Raw genomic sequence first — 21,281 nt, forward strand, 5'->3', positions numbered from 1 at the left:
GGAGCATATATTCCATCCAATTTGCACATATGTGAGTAATCTCTCATACATTTTTTACTATTTTTTCTTTAAAACAACAACGAAGATAAAATGGGAAACATATACTATTTATAAATTAAAAAATTTGAAAATATGACATGTAATTTGATTTCTAAATACATATTGACAACACTTAATGTCCTTAAATCAAAATGTTTCAGATTCATAAGTTTTCAATCAAAGTTATAGGCTAGCTAGGGATGAACTCCTAATATATGAAGCAAAGCAAAATATGGACAACATGTACATATGTAAACATAGCGCCTACATGTGAAATCAAAGCCATGCTTGCCACCCATTTGCTTGCACTTGATGCTTTAGATTTTCATGGTTAATCTACAAGCAATGATGATAAAATAAGAAGTCTAACTATAATGCACAATCCCAACTATAAAGATTGTAAGCAACTTAACCTAAATACCTTTAAGTTTGACAATTTTCTCATGGCAATACTTTTACTCCAGTTACTTGTAGAATACTGAAAGATAAATATATTTGTCAAGTTTGAGGTAACAAATTGTAACAATATTTACAAAATTAAATAATAAGAAATATTACCTTAATCTTGTACTTCAACCTTTGTACTTTGAGACGGGTGTGATGCTTGTAAAACTGACAAAAAATGCAATTTTATTTATATTTGAAAATTGAATGCAATTTGAATTTATAGTATACTTTTGTATGAAAATAAGAGAAGACTTACCGTATTTAGAAAAGTTGTTTGGCCACTGTTAATCTTTTTTCTGCACCCATAAATTGTTTTATTTTATTTTATAATTTGAGATAATTAATTTGTAGAATGATATAGAGAATGCCATTAAAAATAAATAGGTAAGAAATGGTGTTGTACATTATTTGTTGGACTTTATTCCAAATACGTATGATCTGAGGAGTTGTTGAAGGTTTTAATTCTTCCACAGCCTTTTTCATGCGCCACCTATATATTGAAGGTATATATAATGTTAGATTTCTTGTAACAAATTTGTATATAATTTAGGATACATACTGCTCATGCTTCTTCTTTTTCCACTCTTTGAGAATCAGTTGGCTTAGATCAGTAGTTTTTACTCCGACAGATATCTCCCAACCAGGTGTAAAAATAGAGACACGTCTGTTTGAGATCTTATCAATATGTTCCTTCTTCATTTTTTGTGGGTATTCTTGTAAATATCCTAAGAATGAAAACAAATAATTTTTAAAATTACCATAGTACACGTATAGCACATTAAGATAATCAAAAGTGAAACTCATAATCTGACCGAAATTTTAAAAAACACACAATGAAGATTTCAAAGGAAGAAGTTAAAAGAACCCACACAACACCAGATCGCATTTATCTCCACCGCCAACATCGAATACAGATAATAACTTACTTAAATATTACGATCGGGAGAGAGAGGAGCAACGGCCAGGAGACTGGGCTCCTGAAAGTGGGCGTCCGGGATCGAATGTGTGAAGAAGGATGGGTTCCAAGCGCGTCCCGGAGTCTGCTTTCATAAATTGGCCTCTTTTCGATTATTAATTTGTATGCAGTGGTGGTATGTGGGTAGTTACTGTGCAACCTTCAACTGAACTCAGATCGTGGGAATCATAAACTGCTCTCTAGTTTTGAACATCCTTTTCATTTTACGCTTAGAAATTTTTTCATTGGCTGAGCATATGAAAGGTATTGAAGTGAAATTTGTAAACTGCAAGTAACTGAATATGGGGAGTTACTGCTTGGTACTGGGTGGAAATTTTGATCTAACGGAAGTTGAAATTGATTAAATAAAAGAAATTCAAGGAGAGAAGAATGATAGGATAAGTAGGATTCTCCCACGTTGGTTGGTTTCTTATTTTTTAATATATTTTTGTGAGATATTAATATCTCTCCCTCCTAAAATAGAGGAGGCACGGGCCTTTATTTTTTTTCCAAATAAAACAAAATTTGAATTTATTTGAATGAGGTATCTAGAGAGGATCCTCAACCTTATAAACATGGTGTTTTTAATTATTTTAATGTTTTTTATTGATTTTTTTTATTATTAAGGGAGAAAATCATCCGGAATTATAGGTGGCAAGTGCAACGTGCAAATGGAGTGGAGTGAAATTCATCCGGTTTTAACCGTTTGTATTTACCATTTGTCTCTTTTTCCGCAAAACTTCTTCTCTTTACAGCTTAACCCACGTGGTTTTAATCCATTTTTTTATTATTATTTCAGTTTTTTATGACAAAATTACCCTTGCGAATTTGTTTCTACTATTTTCAGCCAGTTTTGATTTTTTTGGTTCGGGGGGCTTTTTTGTCCAAAACTTTTTGGTGAAGCCTTGAGACACCAAACTCTCATTCTTGCTTTCTAACTGCTCTCCATAACTGCTAACTTTTAGAGGATAATTATCATGATTTTTTTAATTACCATATTTTGTTTCCAATACAGTTTCTGATAATTTAAATTCTTTTTTACGTTTTTGTCCTCAATTTTGGGATTTTTTGGACTTTGATTGTGAAGGAAACAAAGGGACTTTTTTGGTATTTCTAAATGCTTCACCAAACTGGCCTTCTCCCTTTATATATATAGATGTCCAATGTCAGATCAAGACTAACAAACATGTTCAAAGAAAAGGGGCAAATTATTAAGGTACCGTAATAACAATAAAGAGAAACTTTTGAGTTTCGTTTTTCCAAAATCCCATCACAGCCCATAAGAAAAATATAAATTAAGCAATAGATTCCGGGGAATTACCTTTAAAAATGGCCATATGATGCTCCGCCTTCCTGCAATACACTTTGTACGGGAAAAAGCAGGAAAAAGACTGGGAAAAACTGGGGATAATGGATTAATAGAAACTATCCCAGAATATGAAATTAAAATGCAAAATAAAAAGAGAGATAGAAGTTAAAAGCCAAAGAAGGCAAAAAGGAAGAAAAGGGTGGAAGCAAATACCTCAGACACTGAGGATTAGAGACTGACGATCAATTAAAGGTGAAATCAAATGGCAACTGCTCATAGCAGTTTGAAATCTAATGCCACGTTCATACTTTATTGTCTTTTGCATTAAGTCTGACATATGATGGTAAAATGATGCATGAAAATTACTTTAGTACTGGAAATATAAAAACTACTATATAAAACAATGAATAATTTGTAATAAAAGATAAAAACGAAAACAAAAAATTAACCATTTCCAAAGCCTCCCCAAGGCAAAAACAGAATGGCAATATTGATTACAAAGAAAACAAATTTCAAACCTTGTTCATTGTTTGTTCCACGATTATGAAAATTCCAGCAATTGATTGATGGTAGAAGAACTTCGATTCAATAATCCTGTGAAAATGCATGAGAAGATTAACATTAAGGAATAAGGAGCAGAGAACAAAACACAAAAGATTAACCACAAAAGAAATTTTATTACCGACTTTCTCAAAGGACCAGTTCTTGTTGGTTTTTTTCCAATTTCATCTTCTCCAGCAAAACAATTTCAATTTGTTCTCTTCAGATTCTCTCTTTTATTTTGTGTTTTATTTAGCTCTTCCCGCAAAACTGCACATTGAGATGTAAATCAAAGAAGTCTTGCTTCAGTGTGAATAATGTACTTTATTCTCCAGCAAAACAATGTCAATATGTTCGCTTCAGTTGTGATTCACCCACAGAATAACCAGAGAGAAATAAACACCCAATCCTTGTTCATAAAGTTGCAAGATCAGAAAACATAACTATGTGCTCATCTTAGAACCAAATTGTGTGACCCATTGAAAACAACAAAAAGAATGAAAAGAGTGTAGTGTTCCAACAACTGCATGGAATTAGAGAAGAGCAAACCTGAGCGAGCAATGGCTTTAGTACCATCTTCTCTTCCTGCAAGACTTTTCAGATTTTTCTTTTCACGTTCTTATTTTGTGTCCTTCTATATATCTCTCATCCACCAAAACTGCTCCTTTTTGCACGATTAGGGTGTTTCTTTTCCTCCTCAACCCACTCTGCACGTTCACGTTTATCTGACTTTTTTTTTTTTTAATTTTTCAATAAAACACAACTAATATTTCTAACACACTCACCACTGTTGAACGCAATATTATTTCTGCATTTATCTTCTGGTACGTGGGTTCTTGGTAGTTTTTGTTTCTACGGTTGTTCATGGTTCTCTCTGAATTTGGAACTGATGACACCATTTTGAACGTCCTTTTCATTTTACGCTTAGAAATTTTTCCCTTGGCTGAGCATATGAAAGGTATTGAAGTGAAATTTGTAAACTGCAAGTAACTGAATATGGGGAGTTACTGCTTGGTAGAGGGTGAAATTTTTGATCTAACGGAAGTTGAAATTGATTAAATAAAAGAAATTCAAGGAGAGAAGAATGATAGGATAAGACGGATTCTCCCACGTTGGTTGGTTTCTTATTTTTTAATATATTTTTGTGAGATATTAATATCTCTCCCTCCTAAAATAGAGGAGGCACGGGCCTTTATTTTTTTCCAAATAAAACAAAATTTGAATTTATTTGAATGAGGTATCTGGAGAGGATCCTCAATCTTATAACGTGGTGTTTTTAATTATTTTAATGTTTTTTTATTGATTTTTTTATTATTAAGAGAGAAAATCATCCGGAATTATAGGTGGCAAGTGCATCGTGCAAAATGGAGTGGAGTGAAATTCATCCGGTTTTAACTGTTTGTATTTACCATTTGTCTCTTTTTCCGCAAAACTTCTTCTCTTTACAGCTTAACCCACGTGGTTTTAATCCTTTTTTTTTATTATTATTTCAGTTTTTTTTATGACAAATTACCCTTGCGAATTTGTTTCTACTATTTTCGATTTTTTTTGTTTGGAGGGTTTTTTTGTCCAAAACTTTTTGGTGAAGTCTTGAGATACCAAACTCTCATTCTTGCTTTCTAATTGCTCTCCATAACTGTTAACTTTTAGAGGATAATTATCATGATTTTTTTAATTACCATATTTTGTTTCCAATACAGTTTCTGATAAGTTAAATTCTTTTTTACGTTTTTGTCCTTCTTTTTTGAATTTTTGGGGTTTTGATTGTGAAAGAAACAAAGGGACAATTTTGGTATTTTGGAAAGCTTCACCATTTTAGAGCTCTCACTTTATATATATAGATGATCGAACAAATCAAATCAGAATCAAAACACTAACACGAAGAGGAGTGCAAAACGGAAAAGGAGTATGCGAACATCGTTTTTGCTCATGTCGGTGTTCAATTGGGAGTTTAAGCTCACAATTTTTTCACAAATGGAATGATATTGACGCATTTATTCATTAGTGTTACAAGACTGGTTCATATGATCACATAATATGTAATAAATTTATTTAAATTTATTTAAATATCCTTCCAACAATGTGAAGAAAACCAAAAACACGTATGCTACACTAAGTATCATAATACAATTGATTGTAATTCTTTTTTCAAGTTTTCAATCAATCATATTATTTCACTTTGTATAACAGACCGTGTGTCAGCATCCTAAAAATTCTCTCCAACAATTGAACAACTCTATCAACTCCACACAGAATATTTTTCATCTAACGGTCTAATTTCTTTCTAATAATTCAATCTCAACGACATGAACTTGCTGACCCTCCTCGGGCAAATGATCCAATCTCAAAATCACCAACCCAAACGACGAGTCGTACTCAAAATCCACCACATTAGACCCGACCCGACACTTCTTGGGCTTGGCAGAAGAGTACGCGCCAAATTTGCCGCAGCCCTTAACCTCCAATCGGACTATGGCGTTCTGTTCATATCGCAACCCTACAATTGCTCCGCCTGCATTGTACATCTCCACCAGTCCAATTGGCGCGAAACTCAATCTGCCGCCCAAAATCCTGATCGGAGTCACCGTGAAAACCTCGTGCTCCAGCACTTTGAGCGAAATCGGCATCGACGCATTGTAAGGCAGAGTCACCAGCTCTCCCATCCGGTGACTGTACACGGCGCAGTCGCCTTTCCAGTCGTTGTCCACGGCAGCCTCCGCGATCAGGTGGACGTCGCGGCCGCGAATCAGACCCGTGATGGCCTCGGATTTGGTTTCGTGGAACGTGTTCTTCCGTTCCGCGGTGCTCCACGCCGCGCCTTGGCAGTTGTAGACGCCGAGGACTCCGGTGTACTTGTTCATGTTCCATATCTTCAGCAAGCTCACGCCGTCGCGGGCCGGGTCAGAGAACAGGCAGTCTTTCGTCGGGCGTCCGGGCAATCGGGCCCGAAGCACCGACCCGTCCGGCAACACCAGCTTCCTCAGCAGCTCGAAATTGTGCTTCCCAGGCGCGTCACTGTAAAAACCAATTAATTAATTACTAATTACAAAACAAATTAACGTACAAAATTCGAAATTAGAAGAGATAAATCACTAATTACCTGACATAGATGGGCCCACCGCTGATGGCCCTGGCGGAAGCGTGGTACTCAGCCGCCGGATGCTGCGAGTGGAACATGTCCCAGTCCGGCAGCATAAACTCGCCGAGAAATACGCTGTTGTAAGCAACCGCCGCAATGTGGATCGTGTGCGACACCGGGTCGCGGGGGTAGAAATCGTCGGACGCCCTCACGACGGCGGTCTGTTTGGAGCAGTAGAGCGCGTCAGTATTGTGGCTCATGCACGCGATGCAGCCGTTGTCCGGGAAATTCCTCGCCACCGAGGCGTCCAGCGCCTGGTGGTACTTCTGGGTCAACTCGACCCGACCGCCTAACCCGGCTCCGAGAGTTTCCAGTATGCACTGCACGTCCACCTTAACGCCGTCAATACCCGCAGAGCTCAAGTAGCTGTGCAATTCGTTGTAGAATTTGTACACGCTCTTTGGATCCACCAGGCCCAACCCTCGCACCGCCATCGCGTCCGTCTTCCACGTCGGTTCGTTCGCCACAACCCCGCTGCAAACGTTCGGGTACTTTAACAAGGATCCGAATTCCTCCATTTCTTTCATTCCGGGTCTGACCCCGCCCCAGTAGCCAGTAATCGCGTGCCACACGTACACATACTTCAACCCGTGCTTTTGCTTCGCGATGTTGACGATGTTCTTAATCCCCACTGTCGGATAGTCCTTCTTCTGAAACTTTGAATTTTCTTTGATCCCGGTCAGCCTTAGCGGCTCCTGCTTTTCGACGCCGTCGTCGCCGCCTACAGACTGCCACCCATCGTCGATGATAACGAACTTCGGAGGTGTTCCACCGGCGGCTAAAGACTCGAGCCCGGCCTCCACGTCCTCCTGAGTCACGTCCCGGTAAAACGCGTCCCAGGTGCACCACCCGAAATAATCAACGATTCCGGGGAGTTTCTTCTCGTGACGTTGACGAAACGTCTGAAGGTGAACTTTGACGGACCTGATGGCTTCCGTTATCGTACCGAACGGGTCCGTCCCGGCGTGGACGTGCAGTGCGTGGGAAAACGATGACGCTTTGGTGTCGGCGTCGCCGCTCTCCAAACAGAGCTCGAGCTCGTCACGCGCGTTGCCCTGCAGGCAACCGCGGAACGAGCCTTCGATGAGAGGGAGGAACACGGTGTAGACGATCTGGTTCTCTTCGTCTCCGCCGTCCGATTCCAGGTGGGACCCGTGCTTGGTCTCGACCAATAGGAATTGAGTCTCAAGAGGAATGTCCCTTCCCTGATCTCCCATCTTCTGGGCCATCCACCACAGCTTGAACCGGAAGCACGCCATGAACCGGACTCCGGTAAGCGTCCCTAACGGAACCACGTGCCGGCTTTTCTCCTCCGAGAAATTCGCGCCGAGGAAGACCCCATCGACCGGACCGGAAGACGAGCCGGACGTGGCCACTACATTGTCAGGCAATCCCGTCAGAATCGTCCGGTCCTTCACGATCAGCTTCCGTTCCGAGATTCGAACCGCCGGTTTGATCGTCATCTCTCTTTCTTCTCTCTACAATTTCACAGAAAACAGATTCAAAATCTCCACTTCGAAATTTAGAATTAAATCGAACACAGCAAGCACTAATAAGCCAATTAATCACCTGAAAAGCCAAAATCGAAGACGCCCGATTCCGAGAAGATCTGGAAATTCCACAACCCGAACAGAAAAACAAAAAAGCAATCAGCTTCGTCAGTAAGGATCTTCAAGCTAATTATTTTCTCGGAAACCAAACACTAATTGTTTTCTCAGAAAACAAACAGATTGAAGACAGAGAAAGAAGAGAATAGTACCAGAAGTAGTAGCGGGACGAGAAATTACAGAGCGCTTGAGAAAGTACAAGTTGTTTGGGTTCGGAAGATTGAATCTTGCAGTAGGAGAATGCTTGGGATAATTTGATTTGGGTAAATGAAAATTGGGGCTGGTATTTATAATGCGAGATAGAGAACTGCTACACGAATTTGACACCATTGCTTGCGAGCTTCGACCTCTCTCTCGCTCTGAGATTAATCTACTAGTTTATTCTTCTCGGCCCACAAGTGCTCAAACAGCTTATCCATCCAACGGCGATGGAATGTCGTATTAGGTTGGACCGTTGAAATGGTCGATGGGTTGGAATTCCACGTCGGATCCACGTCCGACCAATCCTAATACTCGGATTACAACGCGACAACAGTTGGCTCCTCCTATCCAAATTCACCGGAGGGATTTTTTATATCTAGATATCATTACGTCGTTACGGACTAATAATATTTTTGCTGATCATCGCATTGATGAACAACGCGTTAATGTCACAAATTGTAATTACAATTACACAAAATAATCTTCCCAGAAATTGTGACATGCCACTTGTTTTTTTATATAATTTACTACCATTATGATATGAGTGAATGACATATGGTTGTTTAGGTATGTGATATTCGGTCCCCTTGGTAGTAATACATATACATGGTTGAAATTGATTACGGATCCATGAAATATTATTGGGGGGAGGTCAGTAAGAATAGCACGCGCAATACAAATTGTTTTGGATGAAATAGCATGCAAATTGGGATTTCATCAAACCTTGATAGGCTTGAGGTCATTTACACAGTCATATTTCATATCTATCTACATATGTCAACAGTTTCTGAGCGAGCATGTCAACTAATCAATAGCTTTTAAATTAACAAACTAAATGAACCTATCCACATATGCCCAAAGTAATGCATGCAAAGGTACGAGACTAGCAGCTACTATATCTATGCTCATAGAAACAATTCATCAATGTGGAGGGCAGCTTTCTTAGAAGATTTCTGAGCTTGGTGGACTAGAGCCCAATACCCAATCCTTTTTTTATTAGTTTATCAACTGTGCTGATCTGTGTCCACGTACTCACTACATTTACACGCCCAAGATAAAAAAACCGCGTTACTTTCGTTACAATCATCACACGTGGAGGCCTACTATTTACTGTCTAGGATAAAATTAAAATTGAACTTTTGTTTGTATTATTTTAAGTGACAATTATGATCATTGCGTTAAGAAATTTGATTATTTGATAATGGTCCATTATTATCAATCGTTGATCTTCCACGTTTGCATAAGGATAAGACCTACTGTTCCACTAGCTAGGTCAGACAATTTGTTACACAATTCATTAACTTGATACGAAATAACATAAAAATAACGAATTTTGGATCAATCTATTAGCAAGTCGGATTGTTATTGGATAACCAGTTATCAATCCATTAACGAGTCGATTCATTATTAGGTCACCTATTAAGAACCAAATACTATATCTTTTGTCAGACCTAGACATCAATTATGACAATTTCTTACATAATTCGTTAATTCAACACGAAACCACATGATTTGTTAACCAATCGGATCGTTATTGGATCACCTATTAAAAATCCTTTAAGATAACAAATTTAACATAACATAACCCGTTAAGATAACAAATAAGACACAAAACGACATAAACATACTATGATTGTGTGAGCGGAAGAAAAACTTATCTAGAATGAGAACAACGCATTTTGATTTTCAATCTATTATTGATTCGTGTCGTAATATAATAACGTTCACGTTACGTAAAAGTTATTCTCAGAAGCTTTCTTCGGTTGATTTGGAAACCAATAATTTGGATGAGAAGTTGGCACGTGGAATGGTTGTGATGGACTCCAAGTTGTGTGTTGGTGAATTCTTGGAAGGAAAACAATAATTTGGGATATTATCTGCACATGTATAATAGTATAAATTGAAAATTTAATATTTATACGTAACCAAATTATATATTGAAAGAGAAAAGAAAATGATTGAGTCTGACGTGGGTCCTTTGAGTCGAGCTATGAAAATGAGATGTGAGGTTGGCAGCGTCAGTTTGATGTGGGTGGCACTTTGCTTTATCTTCTAATATTTCTTCAAAATTATTAAGTAGTTCAAAAAATAAACGGTAAAGATTGATTTTAAAAAATTCAGCGTTATAGATCGTTTAAAAAGTTGAAATACTTAGTAGGATCTACACCGAAATATTCAGTAAAAACGTATTTCCGTATAAATATTTAATAGCTTTCAAGTTTGGCATGACAAAAAAGTCATATTTGTTGTGTTCGTGTCATATTCGTTATTTTAATAGATTCTTAACACGTGACCTGCTAATGCTTCGATTTGTTAATCGGTCATGTCATTTCGTGTCGGAATAACGAGTTATGCAAAAAATTGTCATACCTAATGTTTAAATTTGGAAAATGACATCTTATCGGATTTTTAATAGATGACTTGATAAAGACCCAAATCGTTAACGCGTTGATCTAAAAATCTGTTATTTTCATATTGTTTCGTGTCACATTGATGAATTCGTACAAGAGATTTACCATACCTATTTCAAGTTATACTTCTGTTGAAAATTTCAATTTTATCTACATTCTATCAAAATTGACAACATTTCCAATATGTTCATGAAGATTCCTCAAAATTCAAAACTCAAACCAGCAACAAAATTATCCAGGTGGATCACTCTCCATAATCCAACATCATCACATGATTATTCAATGAACGACATTAATCAGATTGTCATTAATCAAACTTTCCACCTCCATCTTTGTTGGCTTCCCCTGCAATTTTGCACACGTATATAATTTGGCTCATCCGTACTCCTCCTCCTCTTGGCTTATTGGCTCAAAAGTAGAAGAACCAAAACACGTTATTTAATTAAATTATAATTGTTCGTTCGTGAAAAATGATGTGCAAAGAAAAATAATAGTTTCAGTGGGTAAAATCTCCGGTAATTTCGGTATCCTCGTCAGGTACACGTAACGTAACTGACCAATATTTGTCCTGTACCAACACGATAAAATCTTATAGGCAATGATTTCTTTTAAGCAAATTGTGAAACATGTTTGTCCCGTGCATCACATCTGCCGAGGTGACGAAAAATATGTTTAGGAATGTCTAGGTGCATGCATGACTAAAAGTCCAACACAGTGGTATAGCCGTGGTGATAGTGATGATGGTGGTGGACGATTAGAAGTCCAGCGGCAGTCTAGATGAAATGGGAGCGGTCATTGGCGGATTCATATAGGGACTCCGGGAGTTCTGGGACTTTTCGAAAGCCTGATGAAATACTTGTGATTGATCTTCGGGACCCTTTAACAATTTGGGCAGGTGCAATGGAGAGGCCTTTTGTCTCCATGGATGTTCAGATAGCAATGCTTATAAGTTATAACAAAGAAAAAGAGGTTTTTAATTTTTGTTTTAAAAGGCCTAGCTAAAACAACAACGTTTTTGAGCTGTCATTATAAAAAATTTAAAAACTAAATATCTCTATTTTCTCTACAGAGCACGAGAATTTCGGTCTTTTCTAGTATCCCAAAATTATATTTAAGAACTCTTAGCCCCAATCGTAACTTTAAACCCAAGTTACCCTATTCCCCACCACCATTTGCCGTTCTACCGCCTTTAGTTGCCTAATTTTATTTTTTCCAAATTCATATAAGTTTTTTAATCCTAAACTCTAATCACAACTCCCAATTAATAATATATTTGTTACATTAACAAATTTTATCTTTGTGGAGTCACTAACTGCATTATGTTGTTGAGAAAATTTTGTTGGTTTTATTATCTTGAGATTAATCCTAATTTATTCAATGAACCAAATTCAATAGAAAATAGTGATATAGAACCAAATTAGTCTTTTTTTTTTTTTTTTTGACTTTTATATTGAGACCCCCCCCCCCCCCCCCCCCCCCCCCCGATCTTGAAATCTTGAATCTGCCACTGGGAGTGATGGTGATGATGATGATGCAGCAACTAGCATGACTTCAACCTTTGGGTGTTTCATACACTCTTGTTAATTTGTGTCTATAAACTTATTCAATTCATATGATCTGATCTGAGACCCAAAAATTAATTAAGGGATCGATCAAATTCAATGAAAGAGTTAATACTACTTCAAGATCACATTGAAATTCATAAAGGGATCAATCGATCTTGTTTCCAAGTGTGAACAACCTAATTTATACCTTCTTCTCTTTGTGTGTACCTCAAAAACATGTCACGTGATGTAATTAAATACATGCGTTACAATTGATTAAAACTATTTTATCACACTGACAATGTTCAGAGTACACCCAAAAAAACTCTCCGTTGGCAGGCTACGTTAGGTTACATTCATCAAAGATTTTCACCATATCTCATCCATGGATTCCATGATGTATCAAATTTGGGCAACATGTATGTATGCCACTTTGTTCAACCTCAGAGTCGCTAACTTGCTTGCAATTACATGAATTCAGAGAACTTGTCTAATGGCCGATTTCATCAATCTTCGTCCAAGATTTCAGAGATTTGCCATCGTAGTCGATTTCATACAATGTAAAGCGAGTTACGCGGAAGGTCGAGCTAGTAATGCTCTCATCCAGAATATCAACCATTTCCCGAGCTTTTTTCCTCTCTTCTTCTTCCGTCAACTTCGCGTAGGGGGGGCTCAAATATGGCATAGAACCTGCATCCATCAAATATTGCAGACAGACAGATTACATATGAACGAGCATTCCCGTAAACAACAAGAAGAAATTAAGAAGGAAGCTTTCGTGGAAAAAATAAATAAATAAATAAACAGCTCAAAGGTTAATGTAAACAGCAACTTACTGTTTACAGGGAAACGCACCAAACTCTGACCGGATGCCTTCCATCACCTTCTTGATTCTATGGGAAACATCACCCGGTTGAATGGCCCAAAAGGAATATGTGCACCGCCTCCTGCAGCTTTCCCTCTTCCCGTCTACCACCACCATCTCATCTTCGCCTTTGTCTGAGCAATTATTCTCTATGCTCTCAGGCTTGTGGTTGTGTCCCATGACCGAAACTATGCCATTCACGTAACCAACAAAGGCACCTCGTGTTTCAGCGGGAGTACATGTAAGCTTTTTAATACAAAGATTAAAGCAAACTACGCGTCCATCATTGTGAACCATAAGAAACTGATTCATTCCACGGAATAAACTTCAAATCAAGGTTACACCCCAGGGGGTAATCGTTGGAGCTCAGATGGTTCGGGTATACCATGAAATACCTAGCGACTTGTATCGAAATAAATGATCACTCTCCCGCCTTCTGGGTCATCTAAAGTGTCATAAACAGATATTTCCTTATCTTGCTCAATTCCCAGCCAAAAACACATTCCCTTGAAGCACATCAGGAACCTGTCTGGCCAAATCAAAGTAGTTTCAGCTTCTAAAGAAACGGTATCGAGCTCTTTCAAGAATCACAAGTGATGGTGTATACTACCGCTTTGTGTGAAGCAGTAAGTGTCATAATGTCATCCGACTCTTGAGTATAAGTAGTAAAGACCACAAATTTGTACTCGTTATATTTGGGATCATAGCCAAATCCAGGATGAAAACCAGTATCAATATGTTCTGGCCAATTGTAATCCTCCCACGGGTCCAAACCTAATCTGGGCCACAATGGAAGGCATGGCTCATCGGGAACACGAATGAATTCCTCATTTCCGGGATTGCATAAAACAAAGCTACCCTTACTATATAGTAAAACAATGCCATTGCAGTGGCCTATAATATGCAGTTGTTCCTGGACTCCGACCTTCTAAGTCAAAGAGTGAGGATAATATCCTGGACACCAACAAGAGAGTAGCTATTGCTATCCTCGTCATTGATATTATCACCGTCTTTGCATAAGTAAAGCAACAAGAATACTTGTTCAGTTTCCTCCTCCTCATGCTGCAGCTGCACTACTAATCTCTTGAAAAGGAGGTCGCGAGTGGTGAGGCTGTTGATGGTGAGTTGGAGAGTTTTTCAATGCGAAACTCGGATTGGTGTTGAGAGCATACCACCATTTAGAGACGCATTTGAATCGCATCAGAGTTTTGGGAGGCAGATTTGATAGGATTTCCACCAACATATATTGTCCCAGTTTTCATTTTGCTGCTGCAACACTACTCGGATTGGTGATGCGATCTCAGAATATACCGAATCTCACATACTCCAAATTTAGACGAGTTACAAAATTTAAGATTTGCATCATAAATCCGTGCACAAAGGCGATATTTGAGATCCAAATTCGAACCACATGAAACAAATTTCAAAACAGACGTTGAAATCGAAACCGAAACTGAAATTTCATAGAATTGAGAGTTGATTCATACCCGGCTTTCGAACCCTGTCACCAGCAACAAAACCCTGAAACCCAAGAACACAAAAACAAAGATAAACAGCAAAAAGCACTGAAATTTAGCATAATTTTCGCGTTCCTTATCTTCTTCGTGAAATGTCAGCGAGAGGGTTGGTATGGCGGCCACTTCAGAGCTCTGCCCCCGGTGAGTTTGCCAGCGCCGGGGTCGATTTTCCGACGAGTTTGCCAACATCATGAATTAAATATTACCGTCATCCCTTTGGTAATCACCCTGTCCATATGCAGGCCTGAATCTAGAAATTCCCTGAATCCAGAAGGCCATATGAGACAGGGCGATCACCAAGAGGAGGATGGTAATAGTAATATTTCTACGGCGGCTCCAGCCTCCAGACTCCGGTCAGGTCTGTGAAGTGAAGGTTGATGAATCACAGGGGCTACCGTGCTCCTTATAGGCTCTGTTACAACTAAAACCCTAGACGACGCCGACGGAAGAAAGGCGTAAGGCGAGGCGGTACTCCTCCCTCTACTCTTTCCCACTTCTATTTACTTTCACCCGAAAGCCCAATGGACCACTTATCCCAGCCCACATTAATTCGGCCCTTAAATGCAAGTATTTTGTCTCCCGATGCTGTTGCTTGTACTAGGGGTGGGTTCGGTTCCGTTCGGTTCGGTTTTTTGCCAAAACCGGAAACCGAACCGAAATTACTGTTCGGTTCAGTTTGTGTTCGGTTCGGTTTTTCTCGGTTCGGTTTCGGCCCGGTTCGGTTTTTTTTTTTTTTTTTTTTTTTTTTTCCTTCTTTTCTTCCAACTAGCTATAAATCCTTCAGTTAGTGTTGCCTTAGTTTTATCATTAGTTAGTGTGGTGTTGCCTTTGTTCTGTTCTTTTGTTTTTTTAAAGAAAAATCCAAAACTACATGTTTAATGTGTATTTTTCAAAATTTCTCAATGTATTGTTGTTAAAAGTCTGCAAGGCATATCATAAATGCTCCCTTAGATCAAAGACTGTTGCATCATTTGACACAAAGTACCAAGTTTTACATGCACACAAATAGTCTTTCCGTAAAAGTTTTATCAAAAATTTATTCATACCATCATACAGCAATTATCAATGACAACTTCCTCATATTTGATTTCAGGGTACTTCTCCGCAACCTCACGACAACACTGAAACAAAGACCAAACCAGTTTTGATATGAGCATACTTAGAAAAACAATCGAGAAGAATAAAATTTTTGCATGAACAATTGGCAGACCTTAAGAAAAAGACCATCAGTTTTCTGCATAATGTTTGCTTTGTGAATTGCAGAGACTCTCTCTCTTCCATGGGCCTTAGCATAATGAAAAGCATACTCAGCAACCCTCAAGCTTGCCTGACGGGTGATGATCTTGAGGCTCTCAACAACACCTCTCACCACCTACCACCAAATCAAAGAACTAAATCAAACTTTTGTACATAGAATATTTGACTATATTCATCCGCTTGTTCTTTAAACACTTACTTGATGCTCAAGTCCACTATACTCTCCCTCTGTATTTTCACGAATAGTGATAAGATCGACATTGTCATATCGAGTTTTGTAGCCAGGAAAGCTGTAACAAGGCCTGACATTTGCATACAAATTAAGTTCTTTCCTCAGAGTAAGGTTCAAGGAACGATGACCTTTCCCAATTGGTGTGGCCATTGGCCCTTTCAAGCCTACCCCATTTTTCCGCACCGACTCTAAACTTTCCCATGTTAGGAAACTCTGCGTTCTCGGATCTATTTCGGTGCCAACATAATGTTCCTCCCATTCAATTGGCACGTCAGCTTCTCTGAACACCTGCACCAGTGTAAATTGCAAACTGCATCAACCCTTCAAACCATAACAAAGTAAAATACAAACAAATTCCATTGCACACCGATGGTTATTCACACAAATCTGCAGAAGAACTCACACAAATCTGCAGAGTGCAGAGAACCAAAACAAGCATATGATATATCTTAGCCTACAGACAATTCAAATGATGAACATAATAAAAATCCTTACTTTAGTTACAATTTTACAAAATTAGGGTCTGTTTTCATAATTTCAAGCAATTGGATCTTTTCCCTCTTTGTTCTTTGGATTAAAATTTCACCAAAATTCAATACAATCATGTATTTTAAAAAAATGGAAGAAAAACCCTAATTTTAAACAAATTGAATGAAGACATGAATTGGGGGAAACAGATGGGTTTCAATCGAAGTTTTCAAACAAGAAATAATAGAGAATTTTTGAAGCACCTGAGTCACTTCTAATGATAACTCGCCTGACGCCCACTGCTAATTGTTGATGAGAGTGCTCTGACCTGTTTAAGACTCGAGCTTCCACTTCCAGTGCTCTGACCTGTTTAAGACTCGAGCTTTAGAGGTTTGGTTTGAATGTAGAGCAGAAAATAAAACGTGAGAGTCACTAACCTTTTGCTGGGAATGAGAATGGTCATAGCGACTCAGCGAGAGCTTGAGAGAGGATGAATTGGGAATGAGAATGGTCACAGTGAGCTTGAGCCTTGAGAGAGAATGAGATTGACAGAGTCTGAGAGAGAGATGAGGCTGAGAGAGGATGAAGAAGACCGAGAGCGGAAAGACTGAGAGTGAGAGCCTTGGGAAAACAGGCGAGGCGACAGGCGAGACCGAGAGCGGAGACGGAGAGACTGAGAGCGGATGAAGAAGAGTCGAAGACCCTAGGTTTTACGTTTTAGGTTACACTCGAGGTAAACGGTGGCGTTTTAGAATTAGGCATAAAACGACGTCGTTTTGAAGACTTCGGTTCGGTTCGGTTTCTGAACCCCAGAAACTGAAACCGAACCAGACACTATTCGGTTCGGTTTGGTTCAACTGATTCGGTTCGGTTTTTTTTTTTTTCGGTTTTTTCGGTTTCGGTCCGGTTTTTTTCGGTTTTCGGTTTTTCCAACCCACCCCTAGCTTGTACAGCATGATTCTTTCTTTCAAGCACATCTTTTTTTTATGTTGAGCGGTTGAAGCATTCGAAATTACCAAAAATGTTCCTTAATTTCCTTAACAATCTAAATTATAGAAAAAAAAAATCAAAAAATGAGGACAAATTAGTAAAAAAAAAAAAAAACATAACTAAACATAAAACCGTAGTAAAAACCAAAAAAATAAAAAAGAGAAGAAAAAGGTTACATGTTCAACCTCAAAGACGACGGAGAAAAAGCACAAACGAGTTAGCAATTTTCTTCCAAGGAATCCCACAAATCTGATCTCAATTTAATGTGAGATCCAATAGTAACTACTCACATACCATCAATATTTAGAGATGAATAATCGGAAGGCAACCAATTTTCATTTTCAACAGTCTTCTTATTAAGAGTTTCTCATCTTTTAGTTCATGTGGATATTACTTGGCATGCATGCACACTCTATATTTCTCACATTTTTTTTTCAATTTCGTAATGGAGTGGTGTGTTGTGTGCCTTCTTAGTTCGACAATTAGGATTTCAAGCTAATATTATTTTTATATCATTTGGATTCAAACTAATTAATTGATAGAAGAAAATAATTAACTCAACACATCTTAGATATGTCAATATGGTGAAGCTCTGAATATAAAGTTGAATTTGTATAAAGTAATGAATTAAAGTTGGATCTAAACAAAATAAAAAAATGAGGTAAAATTTTTAATTTGTTAACTTTTCCTACTTTGGCTAATTCATTGAAGTTTTTAGAGTTACTAAAAGTGCTTGCAAACAATATTCTCAAAGCATTATGATGATGTTGGTACAAAAAAATGATAAGTGCTTGGGTGCGTTTGTTGCACCAGATTAACTCAGACTGGACTAACTTTAGGGACTAAGCTGGACTGGCTTAGACTAGACTAAGCTGGACAAACTTAATGAAGCGTTTGATATAATATCGGATTAAGAACTAAAATAATAAAAATAATAATCTTTAATTCTATCTTTTACATTTTTTTTTCTTTTTCTTTTTTCTTTTACCTTTCTAGAACACCCTTTCTCTCTAGAATGCTCTCCATTTTTTTCTCCTTCCCGTCCAACTGCCTCTGTGTCTCTCTCTTTTGACTTTCTCCCTCATCACCAAATTCCATTCTTTTTCACCACTTTCTCCCTCATCATCAAATTCCATTTTTTTTCATTCATTCTCAACAAAAGCTTCTGATTTGTCATATGGGTTTTTTTTTCTGAATTTTTCACAAGCTTTTGAATTTCATTTGGGTTTTGGCAGATTGGTATTTTTTGTCTTCTGGGTTTTGGCTGGTATTGTGGAGTTTGCCGACGATGTCCCGGCGGATGAAGGTGATTGTCGAGAGCGATATTGGGAGTTGAGGAAGCCGAGGATTTGAGCAGAGGATAAGCACTGTCTTTCGACAGCGAGCTCGGCGATAAACTCGAGATGTGCACAGGAAAAGCAGATATGAGGTCTCTTGATTCTGGGTTCTGGGCAAGGAGAGAGGGAGAGAGTGAAACAGAGAGCGGAGAGAGGCAGTTCTTCGCTAGTCCCATGGCTTTCAGGGACTCCCGTTATGAACCTTTAGTGATGCCTTTAGTCTAGACAAGTCTGTGTTAGTCTCATTAATACTGGTCTCGCATGATATTAAAGATAAGACTGGACTAATAGTTAGTCCAGTCTAGTCTAGTGACATTTAGTGAGGGCAAACAAACGTCCCTTAAAGATAGAATTTTACTAAAAATTTTGACGTGCTCCTAGTAAAATGCTTATATACAAAAATGGCTTTTAGAAAAGAAAAGTGACAAACAGAAGTGGTTTGTAAAGTGCTTATCCCTTTTACAAAGTGTTTGGTTTTATTTATAAAATAGCACATAGACTTTGCTGGCTTGTTGGTATGGTAATGTTTACTAGCTAATGGTGGCTAACATATAAGTCAAGGGCTCATCTATTAACGTTTTACAAACAGCTTTGAAAAATGAAAAATTTATCACTTGCTTTACAAGGAACCACCATCAACCACATCAATATTTTCTATCAACTTGAATTTTCCTACATGCACAACACTTCATGTGGATATTTTATCACAAAATATTTTGATATAATTAGAAGAGGAAATCGCACAATATAAGTCATCTTTAATCTTGATAAATTTGATGTGAGATCCTTGTACTCTTCAACATGTAAAGGGATGGACTTCTTGCGGATATGGTAACATTCATCTCAATTGGAGTTATGGTATTTCTGAGTTGTTTGAGTTTGCTTACGAAAGAAATGTAGCTGACTTTGTTATGCCTAAAATTTGAATACCTGAAGGGAAAAAACCCACGATCTGGATTCTGAATTGGAAAATTTCTCGGGCGAACTTACGATTTGAGTGTAGGTCTCTTTCTCTCTCCTAAATTTGTTAGTTCTGTGATGGGTTTTTCTACCGGAATATGTTTTAAGTGAATTTATTGTTTGTTTGTTGCAAGTTGAAGTAGATTATTTTTTTTCAATTGCAGAGTTTTGTTTCTTCCTCTCCCATAATATTGTTTGTTTTCCACCGTCATGTGACGTGTTGATGACTTTTCACCGTCTTATTACGTGTTGGATGACTTTTCACCGTCATATTTAAAAAACATCATTTTAATACGGTGCATTTTTGCTCACCCACATTACCTTTGGTATATATTTATCATACACTTTATTATCTGTCATGTATCCTATCTTTTAACCTAGTAAACTTGTTAATTAAATATATCTTTTTCAATTTTTGAAACTAATTTTAAGCATTAAAATAAAAATAAAAATCCATAGCCCCCCCCCCCCCCCCCCCCCCAGTGTTTCAACTTCTCCATTCAGCAACCCCATGAACACCCACCCACCCACGGCCAAAGATTCGATGATGACGATGAGAATATTGTTTTTAACTTTTCTTCCACTGTGACTATATGATCGTCGACTCGATAATCGAAGACCATGCAACAACAGCCGGAGACAACCACGACAGCTGCACCATTGCAGCCATGAAATTCGATAGCGGCCTCACCTAAAGAACCAACCCTTTCTCTTTATTGGCGAGGACATTTCTGTGCTCATACACATTTGAATTTTTTTGCGATTTGGGATATATTTTCTTGGCGAGGACATTTGTTGAGTTTTCTTTATAAAATAAAGGGTTCATTAGACATTGGTCTTGAAAAATCATAATTTCTAAATATAAACCCACATATAATTAAACATCCAACAAAAACCCAAAAGTCAAATAAACTGCCACATAAGAATATAAGTAACCTACTAATACAAATTATTTACTATTTTTGCCACAACCCACACTTGAAAATTAGCTTCAATCAAGGGCCTTAAAATCTAATTAATCATCCTGACGTTTTTTCTATTTTTTTTTTTTTAATTTCTACAACAATCTAGTGCATTACTTTAAATAATGACTACATTATTATTCGGTGTAATTATTCTCCTTATATATAATAGTTAAGTGTCCCTACTTTACCTGTATAAATAATATCGCCCTATTGTCTATAATTTACCTACATTATATAAACAAAATATTCTCATATTTCTTTTGGCAATTTACCTGTGATATATGCAAATAATATTCTCATGTTTTGTTGGCATTTTCCCTAAATTATGCAAGTAGGTAAATTTCAATAATAGTAGGTAAATTATGCACACGTGATTTACCTACATTTTTTATGTGAGTCAGATATCTAGGTTGTATATGTAAATAATTTACCTATAGTTGGTTCTTTTCTTTTTCTTTGTCCTAAAATTAATTTACCTGCAATTTTTATCTCCTTTAA

At 37.7% G+C, this 21,281-nt stretch overlaps 2 protein-coding genes and 3 long non-coding RNA genes across 7 annotated transcripts; all 5 read right to left on the bottom strand.

The window, feature by feature from the left end:
• Positions 1–176: 176 nt before the first annotated feature.
• On the bottom strand, positions 177–784 carry LOC125469575. The gene is made up of 4 exons (XR_007251815.1): positions 743–784; positions 598–651; positions 461–517; positions 177–375 (listed from the first exon to the last, which is right to left on the bottom strand). It is a non-coding gene; the product is annotated as an uncharacterized LOC125469575 (long non-coding RNA).
• A 106-nt stretch (positions 785–890) lies between these two features.
• Positions 891–1,734, bottom strand: LOC125469569. 2 transcript variants are annotated; one of them, XR_007251812.1, is made up of 3 exons: positions 1,413–1,734; positions 1,046–1,211; positions 891–976 (listed from the first exon to the last, which is right to left on the bottom strand). It is a non-coding gene; the product is annotated as an uncharacterized LOC125469569 (long non-coding RNA). The 2 variants fall into 2 exon arrangements; XR_007251811.1 differs by lacking the exon at positions 1,413–1,734 and having other exon boundaries at positions 1,046–1,355.
• A 3,594-nt stretch (positions 1,735–5,328) lies between these two features.
• Positions 5,329–8,337, bottom strand: LOC103953905 (probable galactinol--sucrose galactosyltransferase 6). 2 transcript variants are annotated; one of them, XM_048567245.1, is made up of 4 exons: positions 8,189–8,337; positions 7,999–8,054; positions 6,391–7,907; positions 5,329–6,305 (listed from the first exon to the last, which is right to left on the bottom strand). In XM_048567245.1, the coding sequence occupies exons 3-4, from the start codon at positions 7,890–7,892 to the stop codon at positions 5,564–5,566; spliced, it is 2,244 nt and encodes a 747-aa protein (XP_048423202.1). In that variant the 5' UTR covers positions 7,893–7,907; positions 7,999–8,054; positions 8,189–8,337; the 3' UTR covers positions 5,329–5,563. The 2 variants fall into 2 exon arrangements, with proteins under 2 accessions (XP_048423202.1, XP_048423203.1); XM_048567246.1 differs by having other exon boundaries at positions 7,999–8,038; positions 8,189–8,311.
• Positions 8,338–12,464: 4,127 nt separating this feature from the next.
• LOC125469729 lies at positions 12,465–15,020 on the bottom strand. The gene is made up of 2 exons (XR_007251933.1): positions 13,029–15,020; positions 12,465–12,882 (listed from the first exon to the last, which is right to left on the bottom strand). It is a non-coding gene; the product is annotated as an uncharacterized LOC125469729 (long non-coding RNA).
• A 594-nt stretch (positions 15,021–15,614) lies between these two features.
• On the bottom strand, positions 15,615–16,378 carry LOC125469727 (3-isopropylmalate dehydrogenase, chloroplastic; the record flags this gene model as incomplete). Its single annotated transcript, XM_048567453.1, has 3 exons — positions 15,615–15,695; positions 15,785–15,946; positions 16,031–16,378. Coding segments are annotated over 3 exons (591 nt in total), but the record flags the coding sequence as incomplete, so codon positions are not given.
• Between the last annotated feature and the right edge of the window lie 4,903 nt (positions 16,379–21,281).

This window comes from the organism of the source record quoted next, unplaced genomic scaffold, assembly GCF_019419815.1.
Source record: "Pyrus x bretschneideri cultivar Hongxiangsu unplaced genomic scaffold, Pyrus_bretschneideri_v1 Contig44, whole genome shotgun sequence".
In the NCBI taxonomy this organism is placed as follows: domain Eukaryota; kingdom Viridiplantae; phylum Streptophyta; class Magnoliopsida; order Rosales; family Rosaceae; genus Pyrus; species Pyrus x bretschneideri.